Source organism: Eublepharis macularius, chromosome 5 (genome assembly GCF_028583425.1).
Source record: "Eublepharis macularius isolate TG4126 chromosome 5, MPM_Emac_v1.0, whole genome shotgun sequence".
NCBI lineage: Eukaryota > Metazoa > Chordata > Lepidosauria > Squamata > Eublepharidae > Eublepharis > Eublepharis macularius.
This window is the reverse complement of record NC_072794.1, coordinates 84,495,888-84,510,731: the sequence shown is the minus strand read 5'-3', so window position 1 is coordinate 84,510,731 and position 14,844 is coordinate 84,495,888. Positions and strand designations below refer to the sequence as shown.

The 14,844-nt window shown below is 43.4% G+C and overlaps 1 protein-coding gene across 2 annotated transcripts in view; it reads right to left on the bottom strand.

Moving 5' to 3' along the window:
- The window catches only part of SSBP3 (single stranded DNA binding protein 3), a 208,510-nt gene extending 198,518 nt beyond the window's left edge, over positions 1-9,992 (bottom strand). For both annotated transcript variants that reach the window (XM_054980690.1, XM_054980691.1), the window contains exons 1-4: positions 9,657-9,992; positions 8,777-8,849; positions 8,462-8,523; positions 6,480-6,564 (exon numbers count right to left, since the gene is read on the bottom strand). In XM_054980690.1, coding sequence (XP_054836665.1) covers positions 6,480-6,564; positions 8,462-8,523; positions 8,777-8,849; positions 9,657-9,712 — 276 coding nt within the window. In that variant the 5' untranslated portion in view covers positions 9,713-9,992. The remainder of the gene's footprint in view (positions 1-6,479; positions 6,565-8,461; positions 8,524-8,776; positions 8,850-9,656) is intronic.
- Positions 9,993-14,844: the final 4,852 nt, after the last annotated feature.

The following is a 14,844-nucleotide window of genomic DNA, read 5'->3' as shown; positions in this document are numbered from 1 at the left end:
GAAGAAATGGATTCTTGTCACATTCTCCTAGCAATTAAGGTTAAGTCATGTAGAAAAAAATATTTATGTCACACCCACTGCTTCTGCATAAGCAAGCAACTAAATCATTCTTTTTTTGGAAGATTACAATTAACTATTTAACACAAAACAATGTTTGGAGCTTTTTTTTAAGAAAGAAGTCTAGATTTTGTTAGAGAGAAAAGTTTTTTGGGTGGGGGGGGGGAGAGTTGTTCTTTGCTGAAGCAAGCAGACAAGTGTCTGGGAAATATCTTTCTGGCACTGGCCACCCAGCCTCTCCAAATTTTCAGGTGGACCAAACACAATTCTAGAATATATTTTTCAATAATAATACATTTTAAAGTATTTATGGGGTGCTTCCAAAAGATTAAGATCACCAATGGGACAATTACTTTTTGTAATCTCCAGATGTACTTTTAAAATACTAAAAAAATTCTCCTGGATTGGAAGTAGTTTTAAGTTTCTGTACTGTCTCTCAAAGTTACACTCAGAGGAGGCACTGCAAACAGAATAATGCCACAAAAAGTATGTAGCAACAGTCAACTAGATTTAAGTTCATTTTCTGTAGCTGGAGGCCAAAATCGACTAAATTGGTTCTAGTGATCAAGTTTTCTGCAATTCCCCATTCTGTGTATTAGCTATTTGACAGAAATTCACTGCGGTATTTAAACTGGCAGTCATCACAGCTAACTCAAATTGTATTGGCTTTCACAGTGTTGAAACGCTGAACTGCAATCATCAATCGGCCAATTCCAAGATAACGCGGTGGATGAAATTCCCTGTCATGCTGTACAATCCCTTTGTAGCTCACCAGCTCAGAAGATGCACAATAAAACCTGCAACAAGAGTGTCTGGCAACACCGCCACAATGTAATACGAGTGTGCTTACTGAGGGGCTTTGCTTAGAAGCAAGATAAGGGCAGCCGTGCCAACAGCGCTAACCCTCCAGAGAGAGTATAACATTTTCTTTTGGAAATGCACAGAAACTCTGAAATTGGAAGCACATTTTGGATCACTCTTCTCTCCATCCCTTCCCCCACCTGATATTTTCACAAATCTAACGACCACTGAAACATTGCATTAAAACCATACAGATTGATCACATATCCAAAGACATTGGGAGAATTGAAACCAACTTTTTAAAAAAGAACTTTATTCAGGTGTGTACAAGTTCAAATTGACCTATGTTTTAACTAACTTAAATGTGTTTCTATGAAATTCTAGGGCAGACGGAACATGAATTAGGGTACTTTCACGCATCACACGTATCAGTCTACAAATATAAGTGGCTTCTTGGGACTTGGCTTGAAACATACTAAAACAGCAGAAGTGGGATAATGACACACTGGGCATAAAGTAGTCCCCTTTCTTCATGCTATAACGCAAAGAACAGAAATCAGTCACTGCACACAAACAACTACCCCATAGCTTCATGTTCCCGAATTCACCATTTTCTTTAACAAATTTGGTCTTGAATTCCGCTGAAGTGCGAGGTATAAAAAACCTGCACTTGGGGATATTTGGTGTTCAGCTCACAGTGAAAAGACACCGGTTTCTATGGTCTCCAAATATTATTCACCCATCCCCCTTTGCTACAAGGTTCATGTTTCTCCTTATACTACAGCTTGCAACAATTTAGCACACAGCATCCCAACATTTAGAATGCCTTTCAAAGTTGGTCAGTATGGCTCAACCATCTCAAAACATTCCTGAATCAATTAAGTCACCAAAAGCCAAGAAGAGTGAAAGCTTTCTGTTGTTGTTATATTAAAAATGATCTTTAGGGAAACCACTTGTTCCTCTTGCTGCTTCTATCATATAACCATATTTGGGGGGGGGGGGTGAGGGAGGGGGAATGCTGCTACACAGGCTGCTAATGTCGCATGGTTTCTCATTCTTTGAAGCCTTTTCTCCTCCCCCTCCCCCCACAGCCTACTGATCTGGAGAGATCTGCAGATCTGCTTCTGATGAGTCCAAGTAGCCACACCTCAACCACAAACAATGGGAAAGAAGCATGCAAAGGAAACAGTGCCAGGTTCTAAATGCATTTCAACATGCACAGAATGTCAGTATCTGTCTTTCATATACCAGGGCTAGGCACTTTCAACATTAAAAATTTCACAAAGTAAAGAAAACTCCCTGGCTAGAGTCTTTACCAATATCAAAAAAAAAAAGGAATTCACAAATGCATGCAGGTCACATCTTTAAATCAGAGAAGTCGCCCAACCGCCAGTAAAAGCTCAAATGAATTTTTTTAACCAATCATTCTGACAACACATAATAGTTTATTTTTACCCCATCTGCCACATTAGTCATCTGTCCACTCTGATCACAATTTGCGTAGGTCCCCAAGTGAAAAATCTTTTTTAGACCATAAACAGCAGTATCCATTAACATATCTTCGCAATTCTGGAACTTCCATTTAAGACTCCACACTGTGTCATTCCAAATCACACAGCCAACTATCCTCTGGTCTGGTTGAGAGCCTTTTCTGAATGAGTCACCATTCATTCATTAGTTCAGAAGACTTGCCTAATTTAAACTATATACAGGGGCTCTTCCACTACCAGCCTCCACGGTTGGCCACTGACGAGAAAAAAGAGCAAATATATCCCCTCCTGTATCTCAATAACAATAACAACTGCCCTGTAAGTCAAGGCTTTACTTAGCAAGTTTTTTAAATACAGCACTCCTGTGTTTGACAGTTGATCCAACTTCAGCACTGGGCATTCTATGCAGGGAAAGCAAATTAAAAGATCAGGAAAAATGGGAAGGCTCTATATTTAGTCCAATGTTCTTGAACAGCCTCATACTATGAATCTCATTTCATCACCACCCAATGCAACCTCCTATACAAATTGTATTTTTGCCACACAGGTACACACGGAAAGATCAGGCAACAACAGCTCCCTCCACATCAGAACTATTCTCCAAACACAAACAATTCTACAATGGTTCAGAGCTGAACTATTTTATCAATATGTGCTTAGCAATTATGAGCCACATACCTTGTCCTGAGCCCACTTGTGGGAAGGGCAAGTTAGAAATATAATAAATAATAATAACAACAATAACAACAATAATAATAATACCATGTTTCTAAAAAACAACCTTATTTGTGTACAATACATTCTTACAACATATTATGACTCAATTAGCTTCCTAGATTCATTAAAGAAAATATGCAACCTAGAAAAAGCACTGAATCTGCAAGGGAAGAAAACCCCATCTCTATAGACTGATAAATATATAAATAGACGCTGTTATAGTAATATATTATCCAACTATATTAAGACCATCAGTGCTTTACAAACAAACAGTATAGTGAAATAAAGGGGGGAGAAGAGAATATGGTGAACAGAAAATCTTATCAGTCTTCATAACAAAACTAAAAAGGTAAAGTATTTAGAGCTGTTATGAAACTGTATTACATTGACAATTTTTTAAACAAAACACCATCAGGATTGTGTCTATTTGCTGTAAGCTTAAAGCAACATGTATTAAAGAAGTTTATGCGAATCAGCTAATGCACTCATGCCTATTATTAGAATTATTACCAAGCTAAAAAAGATTAATTTCTCTAAAGACATCAAATCCTCAGGAACTATTATAAGGCTACTGCTAATGTAACATGACTGTATCTTGGATGCCACTGCTGTCCCTTCACATCTTGTTCTATATCCCTACAAAGGACATGCCAAAAATCTCCCACCAGCCCTCACATGACCACATAAAACTGCATTAAAAGAGGCCGCCACAAGTCAGAAGCTGTAAGGGTACAAAAGAAAACCTAAGGTATACAACATCCACGTATGTTGGCCCCACTGATGTCAGAGGAAGTCATAAGTGTGGCACATCAAGTTTTGAAATCAAACACCGTTTCACTTCAAACAGATGAAAGCTTGCAGTACCTAGATGTAAATAGAACAACTTATGAGCCATGTGACTGCCATGGCTTGAAGGAAGCAAGAAGAAACTTGCTGCAACTGGATTTCAGTCTCCCTTGTTGCCATCTCCTCAGCAGCAATACTATTTGAAAGCTGCCCCATAGGAGCAAATAAAGGCAAGCTGTCTCTCTTCTGCAGAAGCGGCAGACCAGACTACAGGGGTGCAGACTCCTCAATATGGCACAATCTGGCCTTTTCTACATAATCTTTCCAGCCTTGGAAGTAACCTGAACCAAAAATGCTGTAGCAGAAAGTAAACTCATACTATTTTGATAGGGGGGAAATCAGTATCAGGAGCAAAGTCACATTCTGTTCCCACTCAAGCAGTATTCCTGAAAGCAGCAGATCAGTCTCCCATTCATGGGAAGGGCATCCGTTTGTTTCTGAGAGAAAAATACTAGTCATAAAACATTTAGATTAGGGCAAGGCCTGTCTATCACCACAGGCACTTACTTCCTCCCTTATAAGACAAATGCTACCCAAGAGCTTCATGGAGAACATTGCCAGCTTGAAAATCACTTGCAAAGGAACAAAAGCAGACCCATATAATACTTGCCAACAACTACTTGCCCTTAAATCTGAATGCTACAGTTCCTTTTTTAAAAAAGCGATGACACTTTCTGCTAATACAGGCTGTAACAGCATACACTTTGGTGTAAAAGCAAGTGTTTACGTCCACAAGTCAGAAAAATAACTTCCAAGTCTGTCCACCAAGGGTAAAAGAATCTCCTTAGGGACTGGATCACACTGAAAATACAGAATCAGATCAATGTCTGACCATCTGCCAACTTTCTGGGAAAATACAGTTCCAGATTCTGGATGCAGTGGCATCAGCAGGGAATAAAATTCAACTACAGGTAGTGGTTTCTCTTTACAAAAGTATTCTTCCACCTCAGAAGAAAAGGATTTGACACAACCACAATACACACTGGAGAGCCTCACACATTTCATGAAGATTTCCATGGTTTGGAACGCTAGAACTGTTCACTATCTTAGGAACCTAGGGTTGAGCAAGAACTACAACCCCCATGGCTGTGATCCTAATTATGCTTGCAAGGACCGATTTACATATTACTAGAAAAGCATTGAAGCCACCATCCTCTTGCCAAGTCTTGCATTACTCTTGTTAACACCCAAAAAACCCCATGGAAGTTGAGCCAGTTATGCAATGCCAACATGGAAGGGGGGGGGAGAGAGAGAGAACACAATTCAAGCAAGCAACCAATGTGGTTCCTCCTGACAGATGCTACCAAAGAGGCATGAGGCCAGAGCAAAGATTGTGCAGTTATTCAGTACTTGTAACTTATGAACCAGGCTTAAAATTTACTGAAAGCAATGGGGTTTTCTTCCAATGTGCTTTGAACCAGCCCACCCCCCACCAATATCTCAAGTTCTATCCTGCATACTATTTTGTGGGTCAAACCAATGGCAATTTGGACAAGACCTGCAGCTTACTTTTCATTCATCTTTTTTATAATTTCCATAGTATGCTTGGGCAAGTAAATCCAAGAGACATAAGTGAAAAAGAATCCCTTATTAGCAAACCTTACTTTAACCTGCCACAAAGTGTCTTGTAAAGGATGTTATACTTCCTCCTTTTCTACATGCTCCTGGGAATCAGCTCTATGCCATCACAGGTTAGTCAGAATCTATGCATCAGAGAAGCTTACAAGTCAAAGTTTATTTCAGAACTGTAGAGCAGAATTAGCTCCAGGCAATGTCCTCTCTAACAGGATAGGGTTAATGGAAAAACCTTCTAACATAATTCTCCTTGGAGCTTGTAGTTCTGTGGTTACCTTTAAAACATTTTGTTCTATCCAAGAAAGCAAACTCCTGATGCTTGTATCACATATGTTCTCTTCAACTTCAGGGACCCAAGCATTAACTTGGAGAATAAATCATTTACTGTTTCACATCACGAAGAGAGAAACACAAGATCCTGCACCTTAAGTATGAAACCGGATGCAACACCTAAGGTCCTCTTCAAATCAACCACTTTGCAGTCCCTTCTCCCATCATAAATGAAAGAATAAAAGCCAAATAAAGGAAAAATGTTAAAACCTTGGTACTGATATACTGAGCCAAGGCTATTTGGCTTTCTAAAACAACCTTCTGACTCCTGAATACAAGCAGGTCTTAAAGATCATTTAGATTATGTTCTTCTTTGAAAAACAGAGATCATTAAACATTCAAATGCAGCTATTTACCCATGCCAGAAAGTCTGCAAATGAGATTTCAACATGATAAATATCACCACTATATCACCTTTGTTTTCCTTATCCTATGAAACAGTAAGAAGATGCATAACCATGTAACTGGATCAACATGTGCTGCCTTCCATAGTACTCAAGGTAACTGAACCAGAGTGCCACGGCAGTGCCTTAATAAAACACTGTTCTTCCAAGTCTGGATGGCAATGATAACACCCTTCTTCCCTCTACCTAACTGCATTTGCTTCAGTGTACTGTAGTAATAAAAGTTTATTGCCGAAAGAATTAAAAAGTTGTTACTCACATAATCATGAAAAGCTTTTGCTTCACTTGAGTGTTCACAAGTGTCTCGCCTTTCAGGAGCTGCACAGTAAAGGTCCCAAAATACACTGTATAGCAAAGGGAGAAAGAAGCCAATAACTATCATTTGTACAACATACCATGAACATACAATTGGCTTGGTACAAACACTTTAACCATTCCAACAACTCAATAACAACCCTTGCCTTATTCAATTATTAGCTGAGGAGCATTAAACACACCTATTCCATAAGAGGACCTCCCACATTCAGCTAAAGATAGAAAATATTTTTTAAACGGAATTTACAGTGACTGAGCTTGCTTTATACACTGTTGAGTATGTCCAACCCCCAAAGCCACTCAGAACTCTTTTTTTTAATGAGAGATGTTTGCCCTGGTCATTAGAAGATGTTCATCATGCCAAAGTTCTACATATGTTAGGTCTGTTGTCAAACAGAACTTCATGTTTGAACTTCTGAGAAACTACTACACATTTAACTGTGCTTTTATTCACCCTCTCATTGTCACCAAACATGTCCAATTCAAGCTACAGTTGTCTTGCTCTCTTAAACCAGAATACATCCCCTCCATACTTGGACCTGTCTTCTAAACCAGAGCACAATCCATCCAAGCTGTTTCTGTTTAACATTAAATGACATACTAACAATACAATACTGATTTCATCCTCAGTCTTCAACACTGCTAATATATCAGAATTACCTTAGTTCAGGATATCCATAGTACACTGACCATGTAAATACCTCTCATTTATCCAAACTCTGTGTTATCTACTTATTAAGCCCCCCACCAATGTAGGGTCAGAAATGATTGGAGGAAAAGCATTTTAATATACATGGTAGATATAGGAACCATAAATATGTTAAAGACTGGGTAACAATCCTAACAGTGTTACCATTACTAAAAAGTGGCATTCCATCCCCCCCTTGACAAATTCCATAGCAAACTACAGCTAAAACTCCATGAACTTCCCTGCTCAGAACAAAGAAATTCTCAATAATATTTGATCCCCAACCTCTTTTTACTCAGTTAACTACTACCCAAACAGAAGATTATACTGCCTTAAGCAACATGTGTTCTTCAGCTCTCCACCTCAGCAGACTTTATCTTTCAAATAAAGGTTGGAATCACACATTTCATGTTGAAAGCATCATGTAGCGTGTCAAACTACACTGGCATAGCATCAATGCAGCACATAAAAGTAACCTGTCTTTGAATCAATGGGATTACTTTCAAGAAATGTATTTAGGGTACTTAGCTCATAAGAAATATTTCTATAATCTATTATCAGGTTTCCAGTCCTAGAAGTGCTTAAGTCATGTTGAATTTGGACACCTGACCATCAATTGCCATGGGACACAGCAGCAAAGTGAGCTGCATAAGTAGTACCCACTGATTAGTAACCTACTAGTGAGCTTAAGAACAACAAGCATCTCTTGCAAACTTCAACTGAACCTAGATATCTAAGCAAAATATTAATAGCATCTTCCAAGGATTTTTTGAAAAAAAAACAGGAAAATTGCACAAAACTTCAGTCCCTTCTCCAGTCTGCCATACACTCCTACCTTGCCTTGACAACAACAGACTGGGGGGGGGGGGTTTACACAGTTTCCACCTATCAGCACCTCACGTGCCACTCTCTTCTACCCCTAGAAACTATATGACCCTCCTTCAGACTAAGCCACACTGCACCAAAGTCTTCAAGGCACCAAGGACCACATTGTGTCTTTGTAAGAGGAAAAAGAGGAAGGTTTCATTTGGATGACAGTCTCAGCTCCAAAAGGTTTCATTTCAACATTGTTCCCTTCTTCCCCTCCACCCAACTAAATACTACCAAATATGAAGATTCTCAACACAGAAACATAAGATCAAGCCAAAACTTTTGCCTAGGACATGCTTTCCCACTTACAGACTGTTAAGCAGCGAAGTTTCTATTTTAGGGAAGAGAAATAAGCTAGTTGCACTTACCACCACCATGAATGTAAAAACCCTGGAGGTTCTCCTAGTGTGATGTTTTTTTCCCATCGGATCTACAAACAGCAAAGCATGCAAATAGGTTATGGGCAATACAAAGAGGGAAGGGAGAGATGTTTCTGCCCCTTGTGGTGCCCCCACCACTCACCTCCCCTTTCCCAAGCAGGCTTTGAGGCCAACTAGTAATAAATGGCAAAAGGTGATAAAAAATTCAAAATGGAGACCACAGAGCCTGCTTCTGAAAACAAAGGCCATCTCAAGCAGGGGGGGATGAGGGAAAGGGGTCAAAAGTAAACAAGAGTCACTCACCTCTGATAAAAAGGTCTGTGCTGATTTCTGTGCTCCTACGTGCAGCAAGTATTCATAGACATACAAAGCTAACCTGTAAAAAGGCAGAAGGAGAGTGGGAGACAAAAAGCCACGGCTGTCTCAAACACGGCTTTATGGAACTGTCCCCCTTCCACACTAAGCCTCTTCTCTCCCCAGTGGGAGATGAACCCGGCTAAACCCCGGGAAGCTGGGAAATATCACTTCCTTCCTGTCACTTCCAGCGCGGAGAAAAATGAGTCCTCCCCCGCGGCCCCATCCCACCTGAAAGATAAGTTGATACTAGTTCAGTTCAGGAAACACAACGAACTTCTCCAGGCACATGCACCGATTACTGTGCAGCCAGCAGCATCCCAAGCCATCCATTTAAGATCCCTACAACCTGAGCAGAGGTGGCCGCGAAGGACTTTCCTAACAGTGCCTAGCTCGGATGCCAGACGTTTTGAGGGGACCTGCCCGCACAAAACCCCAAGCCTCTAGTCCCCCCCAAACTTGCAGACTACGAAAACAAGGAAGGCCATCAAAGCGGTTACCGATTGCTCACTGCCTGGACAAAGCCCTTCTTCGCCCCTTCCCCTCTCACAGACGGACAGACACTTCAGACAAAAGGGGACGCGCGATGCAAGCGCCCATGCTTCCCTCTCTCGTGCCTTTATGCCCACCACCCTCGCTTTTGCCCCCACTCCACGGAAGCCTGGTTGGGGGGCTCCATCCCCCCCCCTCCAGCCCTAGATTGCAGCCTCCAAGCTCGTCTCCTGCAGCTGCCCAAGTTCCCCTAAAACAATGAGGGGACGGAGAGACCGCCTGCCGGAGGAAGCCACGCTCATCTCCCCAGGGTTCCCTCCGCCGCTTCGATGCTTACTTTTCCCGAGCCTGCCCATCCGAGGGCACCGCCGAGCCTTTGCCTTTGGCGAACATGGTCCGCAGTAAGAAAGCGGCGAAACTGAAGCTGTGGCTGCCTGTGTCGCTCCGATGCTCTTCAGTCTCCCAAGCCTCGCTCCTTCCCCAGCTGTGACTTGCCCAGGCTTTGCCGCCGCCTGCCGCTGCCACCACTGCACCAACCCGCACTGGTCGCAGCTGTCAAAGCCCCGGCCTCGACCCCATCGCCCTGCCCCTGTCCTCGGCTCCTGCTTCTTCCCCAGCTGCTGCTGCTGCTGCTGCCGCCACCGCGGCTGCCCCCGGCTCAACCGAACGTGGCTACACTAGGGAAGGAACGCGGCGGGCGTCAACCTTCCACAATGGATACATTTCCCGGCCAATCGGCGGCCTGCGGGGGGAAGGGCTGCTCCGCCCCAAGCAGTGCCTTTAAGGTGGCGCCGAGGGAGACGCGGCCGGCCGCTGCCGAGGCTGGAGCCGCCGCGCCGCCCGCTTCCTAAAGGAGTCTCCTCCCCTAGCCCAGACAGGAGCTCCACCTCCCGCTGCCCAGAGCTGAGTTGGGAGCAAGCTCGCTTCCTTCCCCGGCTCCCTCCTCAAGCCAGGTACCCTCCCCTAAGCTCGCCGCCCCCCTCACCTTTCCCCAAGCCCGGCTGCGGCCCCCTCCCTCAGCCTCGGGGGTCCCGTTTTCCCCGCTGCGCGCGCAGTCGCCTGGGCCCTGCGCCCCTACAGCTGCGCGCCCTCCTGACGCTTTTCTTCTTCTCTTGCTTCTCTCTTCCCAACAACGTCCTCTCGGCACCGCCGCGTGGATTCCCTTTGCGGCCCTACCCTACCTTCCCCCTCCCCTTACCTTTTACAGAGCTCTCCTTGGGCGCTGCGACCCTCCGAGCCCCTTCAAGTCCACAATGCACCAGCGCTTTTCAGCGGGGCTAACGGATCGCAGCCCTAGATATTGAAAGTCCCAGAGAAGTATGACCTACGTATTAGGAGGCACGTCCTGAGCCTCGCAACCTACTCTGAAGCGAGTCCCCCTTGACTCAGTGGGGGCTCGCTCCCAAGGAAGCGTGCACAGGATTTCAGCCCTAGCGTCACCAGGGCTCTGACTTTGGGCAGTGAGTGGGCTTAAATTTAGGCCTCCTAGGAGCGGTGTCTCTCTGTTTCCTTGCTACAGCCTGATCCTAAACATGCATTGCTAGGAAGTACTGTTCCGGGGGGCTTACGTCCGAATCATTTGTGATGAAGAAGAGCACGCTGTCAGACTTCATCTTGGTACTCTCGGAATTCTCCATCCCTCCCACCGCACTGCTCACTTGGTCCCCTTGTGGATATTTTTGCTTCACCTTAGACTGGAGGGGGGAGGATGTCGCCTCTCTGCTTTAGAGGAGTGGGGCTTTTTAAAAATAAAAATAAAAACTAGAATCGTTGAGGAAAATGTTTCCTTGCGTTAGCCATTGCCCTAACACGAGGCCCTATTCAAATAGCCAGGGGAGAAAAATACAAGAGATGAGGGCTTTGAAGCGGCTTTTCCTGTGAAAAGACAAACGGTATAGGAGGCCTTTTTTAAAACACAGGCTTTAAACTATACAAAACCCAGAGACAGAACCGACAAGCGCCGTGTGTGACCCACGAAAAGCGCCTCGTTTCCTTCGAACAACAATAACTCACCATCTTTCCCATCCCTGTTAACAGCTAAAGACCGACATTTGCGGCTCATTTCTTTCCTGAAGCCTAAAGTTAGAACCGCTTGAGAACCTGGAAAGATTTTTTCCAGTTTTTTTAAAACATATTGGTGTCTTTCTCTTTAAATGTGCTATAACCCGTCTGCTACTGTCCCTTTAAAAAAGACAAGCTGAAAAAAGCTGTGTAAGCGCTGATTGGCTGCCTGTTTGGATACATCCTTAGGGGGGACTAGAAACTGTTCGCCTGGGTTGGTTTTTTTTTAACTGTGCTGTTCCAATAAACAAGTAACGCCCCTCCCCCTTACATGCCTATCACCAAACAATTAAAGGCTAGGTCAGTGTCCTGGGGAAAAAACAGTGGAAGAAGGAAAACTCAACCCCAGAGTTAATATAAACTACAAGCGCACACACGCCCATTAAAGTTCAGCGATATTCAAAGGTGCATAGTTAAAAGGCGGGCGGGGAAGCACAATCTACGGCATGTGGCAAAAGCTGCTTAGTGCAAGCGTCTGTATAGAAAAAGATCTGTGCATTTTGGGAGTAGTATCCCTCCCCCCCCCCCCCCACTCCCAAGAAAGCGATACAACCCGATGCTTTGTACTCGCCTTGATTTAATCTGTGCTATGCAGGGTTACTGAGGCTTCCAGGGGAAGGTAACATTCAAAGGACTGCAGAGCAGTTAGCCGTCTTTGGAAAATAGCAAGTTTTAAAATAAGATTTCCCCCCCGTTTTGGTGGCATGGAATACATAGGAAGAGAAAGGCAACCGACATTGAATTTAAAAAAAAAATGTTTCCAGACATTTTTGTGAGCCGGCAGTAATTAAATTGGTCTGTTCTACTAGTTGGAGTTGAATTTCATTCAGGCATTCTCCCACTCCTTTGGTTAAAAACAAACTACTCCCCCTTGCTTTGCTTTCCTGCCATTTATTTAGTTGTTGGGCAAGTTTAGGTGGAGGTAAGCAGTGAGATGTACAGCATGGAGGAAGAAGGTTCAAATACCTCAGGAGCAATGTTTCTTTCCCTCTTATTTGCAATCATGATAAATGCCTACATTGTTTTTTTTTTTAACTGATGAGTTCATGCATACAAGTACAACTGTTTGCCTCTACCTCCCCCTGAACTGAAACTTGGCATTGAAAAAAAAATAGTAGACATATTGTTAAGATAGGCTGGGTAGGTGGAGACAGGCCTCTGCAGATAACCATCAAAGGGACAGGGCAAGCTTTGTTGGCCAAGCCCACTTTATCAGTGGCATGAAGCAGACATGAAGATAATGGGTATATTTATTCATATTGGCAGACAGTGTGGTATAGAGTATCATACTAGGATCTGGGTGACTCGGATTCAAATCCTCACTCTGCCTTGCTGGTGACCTTGGGCCAATCCCACACTTTCAGTCTAAGCACGGCTGTTGTGAAGATAAAATGGAGAAGAAGAATGATGTAAGATGCTTTAGGTCCTCATTGGGGGAAAGGGTAGGGTCTAAATGAAGTTAAATAAATATTGGTCATCCTTTGAAGCTAAACTCTTTCATGAAGGTCATTCATCTAGAAATGGCACTGGTCCAGATTGAAAGATGCACCTGAGCAGACAATGTAATTGTCAGAAATGTTAAGGCAGGCTGTTCATTACAAAGGTGACCCGAACCAGGAGTTCTGAGTTCATGTGGACTTTGGTTTGATGCAGGGATAGATAGCTTTTTTGGCCTGAGTGCCAAAACACTGACGGTGTCTACCTGTGAAGATGTCAGTGTGCCCACTAAGAGTGGGGTTATTCCTGGCAAGATGCACTAGGAGCAAGTGCCTTGAATGGAGAACTGACACTGAATGTCCAGCAAAACAGTCTGCCGTGCCACTGTTTGGCATGTGTGCTAAGAGGTAGCCTGCCCTTGGTCTAAAAGCAGATTGAGCGGCAGCTGCTTTTTCTATAAGGTGTATGTTAGCACGAAGAAGCAAAGAAATCTGGACGTATAAAGAACCTGAAGACAAGTAGCTCAGTCTTCTGCTTGTTTTGGTGTAGGTTTATATCCCCCTGCATTGAAAAGCTGTTTTCGTGGGAGTTGCTCACTGATCCTGGAACTCTTTCATTTGGAGACCTTCCAAAGTAAAAAACAAACAGGTAGTTCCCATAAGAAATGCATTTGAAACAGCTGTTAAGTCATCAGTGTTATGCTTTAGTTTGTATGGATATGTTTATATTGCAATGCCATACTAAGTAGAGGTGCTCTTCTAAGCCTATTCAGTAGACTCAGTGGGGTGCTAAGGCTGGCAATGATAGTCATTTTTAAACTGACCTAAACATGAGGAATGTGATGTTACAAGTATTGCTCTTAAGACAAGTGAGGTTTTCAGAAATGCTGGATGTCTGTTACTTTATTTCAGAACACCCATGCTTCACAATAAAGGCACAGCTGCTCAGCAGTATACCTAAATTCTGACATTAGCTCTGGATACCACAAAAAGAGAGTCTGCTAGTGCACTTCTAGGCAGATTTATACCCATTGAAGTGAATGGGCTCATAAGGAGGTGCCTAACATAAGAAGAGCCCTAGTGGATCAGCCCAATGGCCCATCAAGTCCAGCATACAGTTTCGTACAGCAGCCAACCAGTTGCCCTGGAGAGCCAGACAAACAAGGCTCTCCCTGCTGCTGCCTCCCAGCGCTGGTATTCAGAGGTTTGCTGCTTCTGTAGATGGAGGCTCCCTTCAGTCACAACAGCTTGTAGCCCTTGATGGGCCACTCCTTCATGAATATGTCTAACCCCATTTTGGCCCATTTTGGCTGTGCCCTTTCTTGTTCTGAGCTTGTTTAGGGGGAGTCCCTTTCTATTTTTAACCCCATTTTATAGCTAGCTATGCTTATGGCCATCACTACCTGCACTGGCAGTGAATCCCACACTTTAATCACTTGTTGAGTAAAGAAGCGTTTCCTTTTGCCTGTCCTGAACCTATTTCCCAACAATTTCAACTAATACTACGGAAGAGGGGGGGAAAGCCCCCTATATCCACTTTCTCCACCCCATGCATAATTTTGTAAGCCTGTCATGTCTTCTTTTAGCCATTTTTTCCTAGATTAAAAAGGCTGTGACTCTCCAGTTTTTCCTAATCATCTGGGTTGACTTCCTCTGTACTTATTACAGCTCTGCAATATTCCTTTTGAGCTAAGCTGACCAGGACTGCTCACAGTATTCCAAATGAAGCCACACCATAGCTTTATACAAGGGCATTACAATGTTGGCTATTTTGTTTTCAGTTGCTTTTCTAATAACCTCTAGCATGCAGTTGGCCTTTTTCACCACTGCCATACACGAGGTCAACATTTTTATCCAGATTTTTACTACAATCCAAGATCTCTTTCAGTCTCCGCCAGTTCAGACTCTATTAACATATATTTAAAATTAGGGTTTTTTTGTTCCAATATCCATCTCCTTACCCACATGGAACTTCATTTGCTACATGGTTGCCCACTCACCCAAACTCAAGGAGGTCCTCTTGTAGCT